The sequence below is a fragment of the Maniola jurtina genome, chromosome 12, assembly GCF_905333055.1.
Source record: "Maniola jurtina chromosome 12, ilManJurt1.1, whole genome shotgun sequence".
Lineage (NCBI taxonomy): Eukaryota > Metazoa > Arthropoda > Insecta > Lepidoptera > Nymphalidae > Maniola > Maniola jurtina.
Window position 1 is genome coordinate 1,011,384 of NC_060040.1, and position 18,706 is coordinate 1,030,089.

The 18,706-nt window shown below is 37.7% G+C and overlaps 1 protein-coding gene across 1 annotated transcript in view; it reads left to right on the top strand.

Moving 5' to 3' along the window:
* Nucleotides 1–18,706, top strand: part of LOC123870449 — a 102,182-nt gene that overhangs the window by 73,163 nt on the left and 10,313 nt on the right. The window contains exons 3-6 of the mRNA XM_045913766.1: nt 3,620–3,726; nt 3,832–4,018; nt 5,482–5,541; nt 18,075–18,264. Of these exons, the coding sequence (XP_045769722.1) occupies nt 3,620–3,726; nt 3,832–4,018; nt 5,482–5,541; nt 18,075–18,264 (544 nt within the window). The remainder of the gene's footprint in view (nt 1–3,619; nt 3,727–3,831; nt 4,019–5,481; nt 5,542–18,074; nt 18,265–18,706) is intronic.

Genomic DNA, 18,706 nt, shown 5'->3' on the forward strand with positions numbered 1-18,706 from the left:
TAACTAAATACACTGGTACATTTCAACTTGCGTTAGACGTATGCGTTACCTACTCAGACGTTGCCTGTAGATAAAAATATGTCTCATGTTTGCTGGCAATAGCGCATGCATCAAACCCTGCAAGTTGCACCTATTCCTCACGCAATACGCAATTCCTCACGCAATACGCACAGCTTTAATATTATAATTTTTGACAATGTATACTATATTATGTAATGCCATATCACAGGTCACTCTCTGATTTATTGCTAACAATTTACTTCCAAATGCAAAGAAATCTAAGTGTGTTGAATTCACACTGCCCAATACCAGGACCTTAAATGACATAAATTCATTGATAAATAATCATATGTTGAAAATAAAGGAGAACCCCGTGTTTCTCGGTATAATGTTAGATGCAAAGCTTCTATGGAACACCCACATATCAACACTTGATGGTAAACTCAGCTCTGCTGCTTACACTGTTAGAAAAATTCGACAGGTACTGACGTAGAAACTGCAAAAATTGTATATTTTGCCTATTTTCACTGTATTATGTCTTACAGACTCTTGCTATGAGATAAAGCGGTAGATATTGAGAAAAAAATGTATTACAGAAAAGGACGTGCAATTTATAATTTAAAACCGCGCGCTACCATACAATAAAAATATAAGGAAATAAGTACCTTATCTATTATCTTATAGTAGCTTCTAAATATATTTACAACTAGCTAATGCCCGCAGCTTCGCTCGCGTGGATTTAGGTTTTTAAAAATCCCGATCCTTTCATTTCCCAGAACAAAAGTTGCCTCTCCGTAATAGCCCGTCCCCGGGATGCAACTTGTTTCTGTATCACGTAAGAATATTTAAACGGATTATCCTTTTCAAATCCCGAGGGATCACCAGGATTTAGGAACGCAATTTCTTACAGCATCAGGGTTGAGGTCAACGACAAAGTGTTTACTTGGTATAGATACCTTCAATATCAATTAATAATCGACACTTTTTAAATCCCATTAGCTTTAGTAGTCAGGTCCCCTGCAACATCAGGATTGAGGAGTTGGAATCCAAATTTTTTATTGAACAATGTCGAAAACTTTCTTTATCGATTAAAAAAACTACCCAAAATTACGCAGTTAGGTTACCTGCCAAATTTCATGGTTTTGAGTCAACGGGAAGTACCCTAGAGGTTTTCTTGACACACACGACAGACAGAGAGATAGACAACAAAGTGATCCTATAAGAGTTCCGTTTTTCATTTTGAGGTACGAAACCCTAGAAAACGTAGGAACGGCATTCCGAACCAGTGGTAAATTTTTCTGACCATCCAAAAACACTTTGAAGTTTACCTAAAAGTTTACAGGAATAAAAATTTATCATTGTATTCCATTCCATTTCATTCTATTCCATTCTGTTCAAAGATAAATAGATAATAAAAATATTTGTCACCGAAACAATAATTTACGATACATCAACCAATATCAATTTTACTGATGACAATCTGACTATTACCAAAGTAAACGACTACTATAATATCTATTATATACGACTAACATAATATGTATTATAAATTGTGTGCCGTTTGCATTCTCACTAGGTTCTCATTAAGTTTGTTTTATTTGGTTAAACTTTCTGGCATTTATATTGTTATGACGTTTAATTGGCAAACAGTCTGTTTATTGGCTGAAACTCAAAAATTCAGCCAATCACAACAAAGAAAATATTGTAATAATGATTGATGCAGCTTTCTGTAATTGAAAACAAAATATTTGACATTAACTTGAATGTGACACTGTTTTCCGAATAGGGTTGCCAGAGGCCCCGTATTTTACTGGTTATCCCGTATTTCAGGATACAGAAACCTGTAATTATGAAAATAAAATACGGGGCAAATAAAACTAAATATTTTTAGGGATCCGTAACTCAAAAGCAAAAAAGAACTCTTATAGGATCACTTCGTTGTCTGTCAGTCTGTCAGCCTTTCCGTCTGTCCATCTGTCCATCTGTCCTTCTATCCGTCTGTCATGTGTTCATGAAGAAATATTAGTATTTTCAATTTTCAAAGTAAGATAACTACATATTATATCAAGTGGGTTATCATATGAAAGGGCTTTACCTGTTCATTCTAAAACAGATTCTTATTTATTTTTATGCATATTTTTGATTTCTTGAGTAAAATGTCGGAAAAAATACCCGAATACGGAACCCTCGGTGCGTGGGTCTGACTCGCACTTGGCCGGTTTTTTACAAATTCAGCAGGAGCTGGCTGGCGAAATCAAACACTGACGTTATGTCCAGTAGAAAGAATATTTTCCTTTTGCGGCAATGCGTAGCCGAAACCCACTCGATATTGATCATGGTCGAAGCCAAGGCGGCGGGGCTTGGTTTGAGGATCTAAGCCTTTTTTATACAAGTTAGCCCGTGACTTTAATCTTTTCTAGTGGTAAGTGATGATGCAGTCTAATTTCTTGGCCGTTAGGGCCATACTAACCATATAACTAGCCATGACCAAAGCCTCCCACCAGACCAGAAATTTAGAAATGGCGACTGCGCCTGGGAAGCCGTCAAAAACCTAAGCCTAAAATAATACTTACACTATTTCTTGCATTTGCTTACCAATTATTTTTTTTGGAAATATATCAAATATTTCGCGCTCACTTCACTCGCGCTTTGAATTTGTATTACTTGGTGTAAACCCCGCAATGTCGTTTGCATGAATTTAGATTTTTAAAAATTCCTTGGGGGATTTTCCGGGCTAAAAAGCCGCCTAAACAAAAATGTCTGGGATGCAAGTTACCTCTGAATAGTAAGTACCAAAATTTTGGCAAAGAAGATGGGCCGTGAAAGGGTAACAAATAGATAGGCAAATAGATATACTGTCGTATTCGTAACATTAGTATGGATAGGAAGCTTTAAAAATAAAATCTTGCTATGGCTAAACTTTCCATGCATTTCAGAGAGAACCACCGCCTATTTCTTCAAATACTTCAAATTTTCAAATTTCTTCAAATCTAAACCCCGTATTTTTGATGGTGGTAGCCTGTAAATCAAAAAGAGGCAGGTGGCAACCCTAAGACTTCCTAGACAGAATGAAAAATTGTTTTCATTACTCGGTATGCCTACTGCCATAGTGTGACAGAAAGTGTGACGGTAGTTGTGACCTCTGATTGGCCGACTCTCTTTCACTATTTGCTAAAATTGATGATTGCAACAACAATATTTTCTTTTATGTAATCGAAAACAGAACACGGACGTCAAACAGGTTGACTAATTGCAATCATTTCTGACCGGCTAACATTGTTCCGCTAGTGGCTCAAACTCACTGTCGCAGCAAGAACATGGTAAATTCAGCCAATCACAGTAATTTGAATTGGAGATCACAAATGTACCGATCTAGGAACCGAGAATGCACGAACCAGGGCAAATAGAGATAAGAACAATAATATCATACGTAGGAAATCGACGGGGGATCGTTGACAACGATAGCCTGCTAAGCGGATTATGATTGACAGGATTGATTGCAGACAACGATGTTCGTTGGGACATGCTGTTACTTTGCATCTTGCCATCAGATGGAACATTTATATCACTGAAAATGTTGAAGATGATGTCAATGATGATGATTGTATTATTTGTTCAGGTAATCGAGGTCGAGTATCTCCATACCGAGCGTCGCTGGGTGGCCGGCAGAGCGGGACCGCCATGTCTGATACTGGCTCCAGAAGAGCATCGAGTTCTGTAAGCCAAGTGAGTATACAAACCATGGAACCCTTCTGGACTAGGTCTTCGTTTTTGAAGCGAAAAATATGTAGGCAAAAAATTGCTCCCATATTAAAGATAAATCTCTAACAGGTATCAGGCGATGAACAACGGAGGTTGTGCGGCGAACAGGCCAAGTACAGCGACCGGACCGGTCTGGGATTGGGTGTTGGGCTCACGACTTATGGCTCGGTGGCATATCAGCTTAAAGATGCCAACATAGAGGCCTCGGGGACCGTAGACTTCGTGTGCAGAGCTGCTAAGATTATGAACAGGACCAGTAAGTTTTCCAAGAACTTTTTTTTGCCTTTTTAGACTGTCGTACCTGAAGGGTACCAATGGCAGTCTATTATTAAGTCTCCGCTGTCTGTCCATCTATCTGTTTTTCTGTCTGTCTGTCAGCGGGCTATATCTCATGAGCTTAAGGATGCTACCCCGATTTCCATCTCGACGTGGCGTATCGTCGCTGGTTTGTAGAAAGAGCGAATAGGCCATTTTTTATACATAGAATTCAAGTATGTCGCCCTTTCTATAAACCAGCGATGATATGTGGAGGATACATTAAGACAATAGCTAACTATAGCTACTTGCACTTATATCTATACTTACCAAGATAAGAAACTATTTGCCTTGCGCTGAAAGTTTAGATAAAGTGGAGCAATAAAGGCCGGGAGCCACGCAACTATCAGCAAGTGAATTAAAGGAATGTTCACGAAGGGTGGAAATTATGCATGCTTGAGAGTTCACTACAATATTCTCAAAAGCGCGTGAAGTCTGCCAATACACACTTGGCCAGCGGAGGTAGATTATAGCCTAAGCCGTTTTCCTTCTGAGAGGAGACCCGTGCTTAGTAGTGGGCTGGCGATGGATTGATCATGATGATGAGGTGAGGAAAGTTTTTGAAGCAAAGTGAAGAAGTTCGAGGAGTACGAAAAGCCTCACTAACCTTACCAATGTAGAATATGACTAAAGGAAGGTGGAGGATACATTAAGGATACAGCTAACTATAGCTACTGGTATATACTTACCAAGATAAGAAACCGTTCGCCTTACCGTGAAAGTTTAGATAAAGTGGAGCAATAAAGGCCGGGAGCCGCGTAACTCCCGGCGAGTGAATCAAAGGAATGTTCGCGACTGGCGGAAATTACACCAGTCTATCAACTAGTGATGTGCCCCACGAGTTGACATGTACGGTAGTGGCTGGGGATTTTTACCCGACTGCGGCAAAGCCAAAAGGAAGGGTTATGATTTTAGCAGTCTATGTATGTATGTATGTGGGTATGTATGTTTGTATCCAGTATTTTGATGAATGAAGTTGATTTCAAACTACGGAATATAATATACGGAATATAATACTTTTAAATGTCACTGTTCACACTTAGATGTAATATAATATTAGATGGAATATAATATTACATCTAAGTGTGAACAGTGACATTTAAAAGTAGGGTGAGCGATATTTATATATTATATTATATTTCCGTAGTTTGAAAGTATTTTTTATACATAACTTTATGATGGGGACTTTTCACAATGCATTTATATTGGTATTCCCAACATTTGTGCCAATTTGTAGCACTATGCGAATTATTGTATCCTTGAATGTCTATTTTAACCGGACTATAATATAATTTAGGTATATCCCGCAGTAAAAAATCAGCTTTTAAGAGTTCTCTTTTTTCTTCAAGTAAGTAGGTATGTGTGTTTGTGAAAAAAGTTATTAACGGAAATATTTTGTTGCAGTTGTAATGACAGTGTTCCTGGCCTGCCTGTCCACGTTACCAGTTATCATGTTAATTATGGGTAAGTTTAGAAATCAATGATAATGATTGTACCTATAATTTATCACCTTTACATGCAGGTATATTGCGTATTCGGCGCCTAATCGGAAGTCGGGGGTTCGATCCCGGGCACGCACCTCTAATTTTTCAGTTATGTGCGTTTTAAGCAATTAAATATCACTTGCTTTAACGGTGAAGGAAAACGTCGCGAGGAAACCTTCATGCCTGAGAGTTTTCCGCAATACTCTCAAAAATGTATGAAATCTGTTAATCCGCTTAACCAGCGTGGTGGACTATGGTATAAATCCTTCTCATTTTGAGATGAGACGCGTGCTCGGTAGTGTTGACCGGCAATGGGTTGAGATGGGTTAATCTTCCCTTTTGCAAGATCAAAACTTTGAAAATAAAGTCTTAAGTCATGAACTTACCAGACGTTCAGAAAGTAAATTCTAAAGAGAAAAGCCAGCAAGCTTTTAAGACAAGATATTGTTTAAAAGTTTGGTTTGGATAAAATTGAAGCGCAAAATTTTGCCACTTAAATGGTTATATTATTCTTTGCCTAGCTCTCTCCAGAGATTTAGAACGCGTGGGTAAGCCCTTATTCGCACGAGCGTTAAAAAGCGTTGTGTTAAAACCCGGCGTTACGCTGATAATACAAAGCGCGTTAAAAAAGCGTTGACGTGTGAACAGATACTTGGGAATGCATTTGTTCTATTTGAACGCTTTTTTAACGAACGTTCAAAAAGCTCTCGTGCGAATGAGGCCTTAAGGTTTTTGAAAACTTCCTCAGGAACCCTAAAAAGGAAGTTCGATTTATTATTATTTTGTGAAATTCAAAATCCAAGCGCACTACCACCTATGTGGCTTCAATAAATATTGAAATGGAGTTTAATTTGCTTACGAACTTCGTGAAATCAAAGTTGCCCGTACACAAAATATGAATATTCATGAGGCTATTCGTTAAAATGCAGGCGATATTGAATATAAGGCGCTCCGCCCACGTCCGACAATAGGTGACCAATTTTTTGTCGGAAAAAACGAGATTGCAATACTGGCGGCGATTCTGATGTTTTTCACTAAACTAAATTTAGAGTATGTGCGCAATGACTCTAAATTTTAGTGCTATTCTACAAAAAATAATAGGCTCGACTGGCATCTAAACATCTGGCATCTGGTGACGAGGTTGGACAGTCAGACTGACAGATCTAAATTAAATTAGGTTCGTCTCGCTAACTATATACTATTGAGGCAGCCAGCAGCACCACCGCAGCCTGTTATACATATAACCGCCAATTAACATTTAGGCAATTTTACCAATTGATATGTATGGACACAGTATTTTAAACAAACACACTTGAAATGCATACTATTCCCTAAAAAAACCCTTCAATAATCTCTGAGAAATGATTGAAGCAACCTATAATATGTTTTTTACTAGAGTTCCTCAAATCTTATTATTACCAAAACACACCTTTCTCTGTAAATTAATGACATGCACTTCCCTAGATAGTCACGGGCAAAGTGACAGACGTGTGCCAAACCGATTCACGGTTACCAAACCTGTGATAAAAGTTGGCTAAGCTACAAAAAGTCTGACGTGGGCGGAGCGCCTAAAACCAATATCCATTTTACGACACGGATACTATCGGTCGCGTAAAGCAAAACCACTTTGTAACAAATCGTTTTTGCATTAACTCATTTATGCCGCAAAACCAGCAGCAATTAAATACCGAAGTAATTAAATATAACTTGCACACGTATATTTATTGTTTGCAATTAATTATCACGATGAAAGAAAACATTGCGAGAAAACCTGCATGCCTAAGACCTCTCAGGCCTTCTTAAAACCGGGACGGCGCGCGGCGCGCGGCGTTGGGTTGATCATGATGATAATGAATGTATAATCCGTTTTCCGTTATCCTCATTTATAATCCACCTTTAACAGGGCTCTCTCCGTCACTCGTTTCATACAGTCGTAGTTCCAATTTCATTTGAATATTAAGCAACCAAAGTCCATGAAATTTTGCAGACATATTCTAGAAACTAATATCTGTGTCTGTGGTATTTTAGATTTTTCTAAAAATATGTAGTTTTAAAATTACAGGGGCTCAAAGATTTGTACGAAAATTTTTACGACCGCGTAACTTTGAAACCGAATATTTTAACAGAAATCTGGAAAACCACAGACATAGATATTAGTTTCTAGAATATGTCTGCAAAATTTCATGGACTTTAGTTGCTTAATATTCAAATGAAATTGGAACTACGATTGTATGAAACGAGTGACGGAGAGAGCCCTCTTAATGGAATACTCTTCCGGCATCACTTTCCCTTCCACTTTTAATATGGGTACCTTCAAGTCAAGTATGAATAGACAGGTTCTAGGCAAGCGTGTTCCATCTTAGGCTGCATCATCACTTGCTAGCAGATCAATCTTATCTATCAATCTATCAATTTTGGAGAGCCCCGCTTTTTTTGATGTTACATCCGTTAGGTATATTTTTTTCGTATTTAAAATGTAGACAATGTCACCCGAACCTTTACAACGAATTAATTGACATCTCATTCATTAAAATCGGCCCAGTAGTTTAGGCGCTACGGATTTAACCAGAGTTCTGTGGATGGAACACACTGAATCTCGATACAAACATACATACATAGACTGCTAAAACCATAACCCTTCCGTTTGGCTTTGCCGCAGTCGGGTAAAAAAAAGGTATTATTTTATATATATTTCGCCCTTTGTTTTTCAGTCTATCCTGTATTTTATTCTTTGATGTTTAAATAAATAAATAAGTACTCAAAAAGTGCTATAAATGTACTTTATTTTTCATGTCATCAAATGAAATTATGGAAGCCATGTTCAGGCCGGCCACAAAGAATCTATAATGGATTCCATTAAAGCTGGTCCGATGGAAACCATATTGAATATGATAATATAATGTTAGCTAATTAATATAACCAATATTTAGTGAATGTCGGTGGTGCACACAAAGCACGACCACTATGAGCTAATTGGTTATGATAATGGACATAATACCACTGCCTACTCCTACTGTATTATGTGTTAAAACTAACTAATACCCGTGACTTTGTTTGCCTGGATTTAGATTATTAAAATCCCATGGGAACTCGCTTTTGCTGGATAAAAAATTAGCATATGTCACTCGCAACGTCTTTAAAAAAATCACGTCGATCCGTTGCTCCGTCGTGACGTGATTGAAGGACAAACCAATAAACAAAAACACTTGCGCATTTATAATATGGGCAGTGATTTCCATTAAAGCTGGTCCGATTGAAGCGATATTGAATATATATATATATATATATATATATATATATAATATTTAGTGAATGTCGGTGGTGCACACAAAGGACGACCACTTTGAGCTAATTGGTTTATTCTCGGGATGATAATGGACATAATAATATTGAACTATGTATCTATTTCTATACTGCGCGATAGGTTGAATTGGCAACCGGGTCGGGGACGCCCCGCACACCCGCACAGCCCCCGCATTAACCGGTGCGGATGAGCGCGGATGACGTGCGGGTGTGGGGGGCGCCTCCCCGCCTCATACCCCGATTGCCATCTCAACCTGACGCGAACTATACGTATTCATCATCATCATGATCAACCCATCGCCGCCTGCTAAATTTCATGATTCTAAGTCAACGGTAACCTACCGGTTTACTTGACAGACACGACAGACGGACAGACGGACAGTCGGACAGACGGACAGACAGACTGACAGACAGACAGACAACAAAAGGGTCCTATAAGGGTTCTAATCTAATTCTAATAAATAGAGCAGGTATGTAAGAAATTTCTCAATGAATGTATGGGATGTATAGGAATTCTCTTTAATTAATCCAGATGACCGCACTTTGGCTCAAAATTAATTTCCACGGACGCGTGGATCTTAAACAATCGTCATTAAACCTTTGATCCGTCAAATTAAAGTAAAGATTTTGCGTTCATCCCAAACGTTTATGAAAAGTTTTTGATCGACGACGTTTCGAACTGCTAAGGTGTGGAATGTCCTCAGGGTCCGTTTTTCCCGACGCGCACCTAAATATTTTCGAAATTCTTTGCGACTTGGTACCTAGTACTATCCAACACTAGCTTCTCCTTTCAGCAAAGGTTGCCTGGTAGAGATTGCTCTAAGCAATAAGGCCGCCTTTGCACACAATTGTTTTTTCTGTTTTTCTTCTTTCTGTGTTGTATTCCTTTACATGTGTTTTTTGTGTGCAATAAAGTCTTTCTATCTATCTATCTATACCTTCAAGGCATGAGTACTTCTAGGATAATAAAGTATCTAAGTATAATAATAACTTATTTAGTAGACTCCCAGATCCTTTATAAACGACTCGACTCTCTACAGTTTGATGAATTAATGCATTTGTCTTATCCACTACTTTAAAGGCAAAGGAATACATTGTGAGGAAACGTGCATGTCTAAGAGTTCTCCATAATATTATTCACCGAGCGAAGCGAGGTTTCTGCGTCTACTTGAGTAATTGCACTTGTCCGTCCGTCTGTCACAGCCTTATAACTGCTGAATTACTGAACGTAAATACTTCTTTAAACATAATAATAAGTAAACTGATGGCTTTTAGCCAAATATTACATAAAAAATGTAAAAAGCTTTTCAGGTGGGCGTGGGGAGCTTTGAAGTGGAGATTGAATTATACGCTATATGTCAAAAACTGCTACATAATAATAAATTGAAACTTGTTTATAATTTTAGAGATATTCTTTACTTGAACAACAAATGACTAACAAGTGTAAATTAAAAATTTATAACACCCCCGACAAGTGAAGGTTACAGTAAGTAGAAACAGAAAAATAAAACCGACTTCAAAAACCACAAACACTAAAAAGTAAAAAATAACTTTTATTTAGCTACACGTGTAATGTACCTAGGTATGAAGTCGAGCGAGCATATTAAAACAAAATTAGACATCCAAGAGTGAAGCTCGCCCGACTTCATACCTAGGTACATTACACGTGTAGCTAAATAAAAGTTATTTTTTACTTTTTAGTGTTTGTGGTTTTTGAAGTCGGTTTTATTTTTCTTTTGAAAATTTTTTATTTCACAATTTTTAGTGGCCCACTGTACTATAATATGCTATGCCTAGTTAAAACCCTACTGTTTACTAAGCTATTACACTGATCGCGAGCAATTTGCTCCTATCTATTGAGGAGTTCTGTTCTCCATCTCCGAAGATATTCATCAGATCTTCACCAAATTTATATGGGACCAACTGCACAGTATACTCTTTCAAACAAAAAAAAATTTTCCAAATCGGTCCTGGGGTCTTTGAGTAATCGGGGAACATACATAAAAAAAAAAAAAGATTCCGACGAATTGAGAACCTCCTCCTTTTTTGGAAGTCGGTTATAAAGAGCTGATAACTTTCAAACGGCTGAACCGATTTCTTGGATTATAGCTAAGAATACTCTCGATCAAGCCACCTTTTAAACAAAAAAAAAAAACTAAATTAAAATCGGTTCATTAGTTTAGGAGCTACGATGCCACAGACAGATACACAGACAGACCCAAAAAGAGGGATGTTTTAAGTTTGAACAAACTTATAACACCCCTCTTTTTGGGTCGGGGGTTAAAAAGAAACGTACCTAACGAAGATTTCATTTTTAATGGGCATCAGAATGAGCTACCCGTGCGAAGCCGGAAAAGTTCGGTAGTTTTATGGTATAGTGTGCCTGTCGATTTTACATAATAATTAAACCTTAAAAAGATTTGTATCAAGTAATTATTATTTTCAAGTAGGTAGGTACTTAACGCAATTTGCTACAGTATTAAAGTCATGATGGAACGTTTACGTCATCATTAAAATTCCGGAGGCCGCCAGATACAAAATAAAACTCAATTTTGAGAGCAGTAACAGTTTCGTAATAGCCAGACCATAAATCTTGCCTCCCCCTAATATTTCAGGGAAGAGTGCAAATTGAAACCGGCCCACTCTGCTGGAGTCGCTGGAGTCGTGTACCTACTTCGTTTATGGAGAATGATAAATCTTTTATCTGCCCTAACCTCCATTATATTATGATTTTTATAAAGATGAGATCGTTTTGGCAACCTATAAAATGCCCTTGAATTCTGAAAAGTAATTATGATATTAATTTCTTTATATTATTTTCCAGTAGGTAGCTTCAAAAAAAAAATCCCCTAAACTTTAAAATGCCACTGTTTACCAGTAATATTCTCCTGTTCTGCATTTCTACCTTGGATGACAGATGGATAGACAGAAAGATGGAGCGGACAAAAGTATAAGGGTTTTTTGTTTTACTACGGAATCCTAAATAGAAATCGAAAAAGAAAGATTTTTTATTAAAATAAATTTTTACAAGTAGATACTTTTGAATCGTTAAATGCATAACTACCATATAACTACCACATTAGTTCGGAATGTCTTTTCTACCGAGAAGAACCAGCAACAAACTCGGCATTTTTTAAAGATTCGATTTACAATAATAAATAGGTACTATGCCATGAAAAAAAATCTAAAAATCCTTAAAACAAACCACAAAATAAGTATTTATTTTAAAATAGTTATTAGCTAACCTTTGTTAATCGCTTAGTAAACTCCAAGATCAAACAAGAAAAGCTGTGTTCGCAAATCAAGTCCTGCCTATTTTCAAAGAGTTTACAAATGGGCTGTCAGTCAGCCCCTAGAGTTAAGAGCTAGGTAAATAATGGAAGTTCGCAATGTTAACGTGAACGTAAGCGGTATATTTATAGTTTTAACTGGCATAATGAATGATGAGGCCGCCATGTTTTACTGATGTTCATGTAACGACGTGCCACATTGTTATAAACTTATTAAAACGGAGATTACGCGACATAATGATTATAAAAGAGTCAACTGTTGGGACTCGGGAATATGAATGATATTCAGAACAATTTATTTAGGCGCCCTTTAGCGATACGTTTTCAAATTATATTACGGCTTATTTCGCAGTTTAAGTTAAACTGTGCCTGATTTCATCCGCGTGGATTTAGATTTTTTATAAAACCCGTGGGAACTCTTTGATTTTTCGGGATAGAAAGTAGCCTATGTCACTCTCCAAGTTCTTGTCTATATTTATGCAAAAAATGAGGCCGATCCGTTGCTCCGTTGCGGCGTGATTGAAGGACAAACCACAAAATAAACACGCTTTCGCTTTTATAATATGGGTAGTGGTATGAATGTTATGATATATACGACGATTAATATGATATTTATATATTAATATACCGACTTCAAAAAAAGGCGTCGGAATCTTTTTTTTTTATTAAAAAATTTGGGAGCTATGTGCGTTTTAAGTAATTAGTTATCGCTTGCTTTAATAGCAAAGGAAAACATCGTGAGGAAACCTGCATGCCTGAGAGTTCTTCATAATGCTCCCAAAGATGTGTGAAGTATGCCAATCCCAGGCCAATCCACATTTGACTAGCTTGGCGGACTATACCAAGTCTAAACCTTTTTCGTTCTAAGAAAAGAGCCGTTCCCAGTAGTGGGTTGGTAATGGGTTGAGCATGATGATGATGATATTCTGTCCCTAAACGCGAATCCATACTAGTATTATAAATGCAAAAGTGTGTCTGTCTGTCTGTCTGTCTATCTGTCTGTCTGTCTGTATGTCTGTTACCTTTTCACGGCCCAACAGTGTAACCGATCCTGACGAAAGGTACAAGGTAAGCTTATATCCCGAGGACGGGCATAGGCTACTTTTTATCCTGGAAAATCAGAGTTCCCGCGAGATTCCTAAAGAACCGTCCACTTAACCGATTTGTATGAAATTTGGTAGCGAACTAGCTTGCGTCGCTATAATCGAAATAGGCAACTTTTTGTCCCGGAGAATCGAACAGTTCCCACGGGATCTATAAAAATCTAAATCCAAGCGGGTGAAGTCGCGGGCATCCTCTAGTTCAAAATAAATCAATGTCAATCTCATACCAGTCCGACACTCCGGTTTGAAATAATGAAATTCAATACCGAATTCTTTGTCGTCGCGAATAACATCTTACAGCGTTATGTGCTCTAATACATTGAACATCACATTTTATTGGTATTCCTTATAATATTACTTTCAATTGTATTCAAATTATTGGTAGGTATCCAACACATATCAGTCGATTGTGATTGTTAAGCAATGTTGACTCAAGTTGGTAATTGGATGGGTGACCGACTTCAGAGGTCCGAATTTGGCCTTTCCGGCCGTCGGTCCCGGTTATTATATCTAACATCTGATAATAACTGTCAATAATTAAGAGTCGAAATCTCGTTCTCTTAAAGAGTCGTATGCGGAAGGATCTGGGAACCCACCGCATTATTATCCCAAGAGAACTCCTACCATTATAGAATTAATGGTCACGACTCTCAGTAATGAGGATTAACGACTATAGAGAGAGTAGGAATGAAGACTCTATTCACTTTTAAATTGTCTGGAAGTAAGTGTGTCCTCACCATAAATAAAATCGCTAGCAATCTCAGTCAAACACTTAGAATTATTACGTTCCTTTGTTCGAGATAATGAAATTCAATCTCGAATTATCGCAGAGAATGGAATTGTTTCAGTTTTTGTTTCTAATGAAAAAAAACGCTTCGGATTCCCTGGGGATTACTTATTGTACTTTTGGTGAACTTGAAAACATTCTGAAGTTATTTTTCATATAGTTTTTATGATAGTTCAATTCAATTCAATTCAATTCAAAATGTTTTTATTCAATTAGACTTTTACAAGTTCTTTCGAATCGTCAAAAGCATCTACCACTGGTTCGGAATGCCTTTCCTACCGAGAAGAACCAGCAAGAAACTCGGCGGTTGCTCTTTTCAAAGATTTGATATACAATATTATGCCATGTATAAAAGCAATTGAAGTCCTGCGCATTGCTGGAGCGAATCGAAGTTCAAATCCACGCTTTTTTATCATTTACATAATCTTCGATAGTATAATATGCTTTTCTCAGGAGCATATTTTTAATAGATTTTTTGAACCTGTGTAAAGGCAAGTCCAAAATTGACTGAGGAATTTTGTTATAGAAGATTATACCCATTCCCACAAATGACTTTTGGACCTTCCTGAGACGGAGCGTAGGAGTCGCAAGCCTGTTACGGTGTCTAGTCAGCCTGTTGTGTAGATCGCCAACCCTCTTGTAACTAAGAATATTTTGTCTTACAAAAATTATGTTGTTGTAAATATATTGAGAGGCTACGGTAAGGATACCTATTTCCTTAAATTTTTCTCGAAGTGAATCGCGTGGTTTTATGTTATAAATTGCGCGTATTGCCCTTTTCTGTAATACAAAAATTCTCCCAATATCTGCCGCTCTACCCCATATTAAGATTCCATAAGACATAATACTATGAAAATAAGCAAAATATACTATCTTTGCGGTCTCCACGTCAGTTAATTGTCGAATCTTTCTAACCGCGTAAGCAGCAGAGCTTAGTTTGCCAGCAAGAGTTGATATATGGGTGCCCCATTGCAGCTTCGCATCTAAGGTTATCCCCAAAAATGTAGTAGTCTCTTCTATTTTCAAAATATCATTATTTATCATTAAATTAATGTTACTTGTGTTCTTGGTATTGGGCAGTGCGAATTCAATACACTTAGTTTTTTTTGCATTTAAAAGTAGATTATTTACAGTAAACCAGTGAGTTACCTGAGATATGGCACCATTTATATCGTCAAAATTGTCCTTATTTCTATCGACTTTAAAAATCAAAGACGTATCGTCAGCAAATAGTACGATATCGCAAACATTTTGGACTACATATGGTAAATCGTTTATGTATACTAAGAACATGAAAGGACCTAGAATAGAGCCTTGAGGAACACCCATTAGTGAGGCTGATCCGGATGACTAGTGTTTTACATACATACATTCCAAGCGCGCCCAGGTGTCCAAAGTGATCTTACAAGGGTTCCTTTTTTCTTTGGACATCCGGAACCCTAAAAATAAACCTAAGAGCTCGAAACATGGCACATAAGCAATGATCCCCAATCCAGTAATCCTTTATTTTACTTCTAATGGAAAGAAACAACCACTCACGTACCTATATTGTGTCGGCAGTTTGCTATACATACAAAATTTAAAAAATAATTATTATTATTTTCACAGAACTTGTATTTCTATTATAACAAATAATAGGAATTTCAAAATGACATGAAAATTAAAGTGTTATATCTTGTACGATGGTACGGAACCCTTCGTTTGCGAGACCGACTCCCACTTGACCGAATTTTTTTCCTGACACTACCTATCTTCTAATGTTATAGGCTTGTGGGTCGAATCTCACCATCCTAATCTTTCTCAGTCCATTGCACTCCAGTAACTATCAGTAACGTGGTTAAGTAAAAAGGGATCGCTTATCGCTTACATAATATTATATTATACTTCTTATAAGTATGGGTATCTCTCATGTATTTTTCTGGATAGTTACTACTTATTTCGTGGCAGTGGGCAGGCCATGTCTAAAACCGAGGGTCGGTGTTCTGGAGTGGATACCGCGTACCAGCAAGCGCAGTGTGGGACGACCTCCAACCCGCTGGACTGACAACCTTAGGAAGGTAGAGGGAAGTGGGTAGATGAGGAAGGCAGAGGACCGTATATGGTGGGCTCTTGGGAAGGCCTATGCCCAGCGGTGGACTCGAACAGGCTGATTATTTATTGACTTATATCGATATTGGAATCTTTGATGGAGTTTTGTCATGTGTTGCAACACAATGCTTAAATTCTCGTTATGCACCAACAAACAAATTAATTTCCAAGAAAATGTGTTTTTTGAAAATGTTTTATGTTTCCTTGGCTATTTTTGAGTACCTATACCGTAAAAGTTCTGTCCGTGGGTTCAAATATTTTGACTCATCTCCTTTTGTAGCAGCCTATTACATGTTTCATTATAAAGAAACAATTTAGCGAAATTGTGTTAGGAGCAGGTGTGAGAAAGCTGGGGGTATTAAGCGATTTGCTCCACTTGGGTTCAAGTTGTAACTTTATTGGCCCTCTGCACTCGGGCCGTAATTTCATCGCTCATACCTTCATTATACGAAAAACTGCCTATTCATGCCTGAAAATGAAAACTCAATTTATTAAATTCATGCGATTACCAATTTTTGGAAATATAAGTAACTCAAATTATATCGATGCCCGTGAGTAGGTACGTCCGCGTGGATTTAGGATTCCGTGAGAGCTCTTTGTGTTCCTGAGATGAAAAGTAGCGCGTGCAATTTCTAGAACTTTAATTAACTCTATCCAAAACAAATGGCAACGGAAGATCTGGAATAAAATGTAGCCTACCTACCTATCTATGAACTGAATTACGTCGATTCAGCGTGATTGAAGAACAAACCAGCAAACAAAACATTTTTGCATTTATAATATTTAGGTAGTGATATTGAGGTACCTAATGATATAGGTCCTAAATATAGCTAGAGGATGTGTCAGCATGTGTCGGCGACTTTCTTCGATCTCCAAAATGCAAGCTATCTTTGTGACGTATGCATATAGTCTGTGAAAAGGTGATAAACAGACAGATACACGCGCTTTTATCCATACTATAAATAAGTACGAAAGTGTGTCTGCTACCTTTTCATGGCCCAACAGTTTGACCGATTCTGACGAAATTTGGTACAGGGTTAGCGTATATCCCGGGGAGGGACATAGGCTACTTTTTACCCTGGAAAATCAAAGAGTTCCCACGGGATTCCCAAAAACCCATCCGCTTAACCGATTTGTATGAAATTTGGACCGAGGTAGCTTGCGTCCCTGTAATTGACATAGGCAACTTTTTATCCCGGAAAATCAAACAGTTCCCACGGGATCTTAAAAACATAAATTCACGCGGACGAAGTAGAAGCATCCTAGTATTCTAAGTCTGGATTGTTGCGTAATAAAATTCCCCGAACATTTCTCGAAGCGTAAAGCCCTCTGAGAGTGTATACAGTAAGTAGTCAACGGGTGATTGATGATGAGGTATTGACCTTTGGAAAGTTCCTCGTCGCCCGAACAGATTTTACCTTTTAAATAATTTAATTGGTATGTAGGCTACGCAACGCTGCGCTCGAGAGCTGAAATCATTTTTGACGAGTTAATTCTGTGAAATATTTTTGTATGATATCTATGTGAAATCTACCTATGTTGTAGTATTCTGCAGAATATATTATTACTAGCCGATGCCCGCGACTTCGACCGCGTGGATTTAGGTTTTCTGAAATCCCGTGGGAACTCTTTGATTTTCCGGGATAAAAGTAGCCTATGTGCTAATCCAGGATATTATCTATCTTCGTTCCTTTCAGCCAAATCCGTCTAGTAGTTTTTGCGTGAAGGAGTAACAAACATACACACACATACACACAAACTTTCGCCTTTATGATAATAAATAATATTTAGTGTGATAAGTGTGAACTTCGTCTAGTTATCCTACTTGAAATAAAGACATGTAATTTCATTTATGAAGCCGGTTGCCTAAGGCGCCATGCCTTTTGCCTGGTTGGTTAAGCCTCCATTGCCCCCAAAAAAAATTTTATTTTTTTCTCAACAGGTGTCCAATACATTCGCGACTGTCCAGCTGAGCCTCGAATACCAGTCTACATGGTGGTGGGTGGTGCAGCTGGGGGTATCGGCATCTGCTGGCTGCTGTGGGCACAGCTGGCGAGCAGGAGCTCCAACTCTTCCGTGAGCGTCCTTGAGCGGGCACTCGCTTACACGCTCACCTTGTTCCTTATGGGCTGGTGAGTGATCTGTAGCTATACAGGTTTATTTATTTATTTTTATTTATTATTTTACGGTACACCAACAGCATGTTCCCAAAGCACTTATAATAATACTTTTACCTGATACGGAGGGAAAAAAGAAGATTCTATTTTATAACTCTTGAGTAGTAGGTAATAATTCAAGCCTGGCTATGATTCCAACCTGTGCGTTTCACCTTCGACAGTATTTTTTACGACCACTCAAAGTTCGTTTCAAAGTTGTTTTGAATACAATTAAGCTTAAAAAATAATTTATTAATAACAACTTTGGAACAAAGTTACACGTTGGGGTTACATTGAAGTGGACGGTAATTGAATTTGTTGTAAACTTTGAAGGTAAAAAATGTAAGAGAAACCCCAAAAGCTCACTTTAAAACGACAACTTTATGAATTTAACTTTTTATTCCGAAAATAATTATGG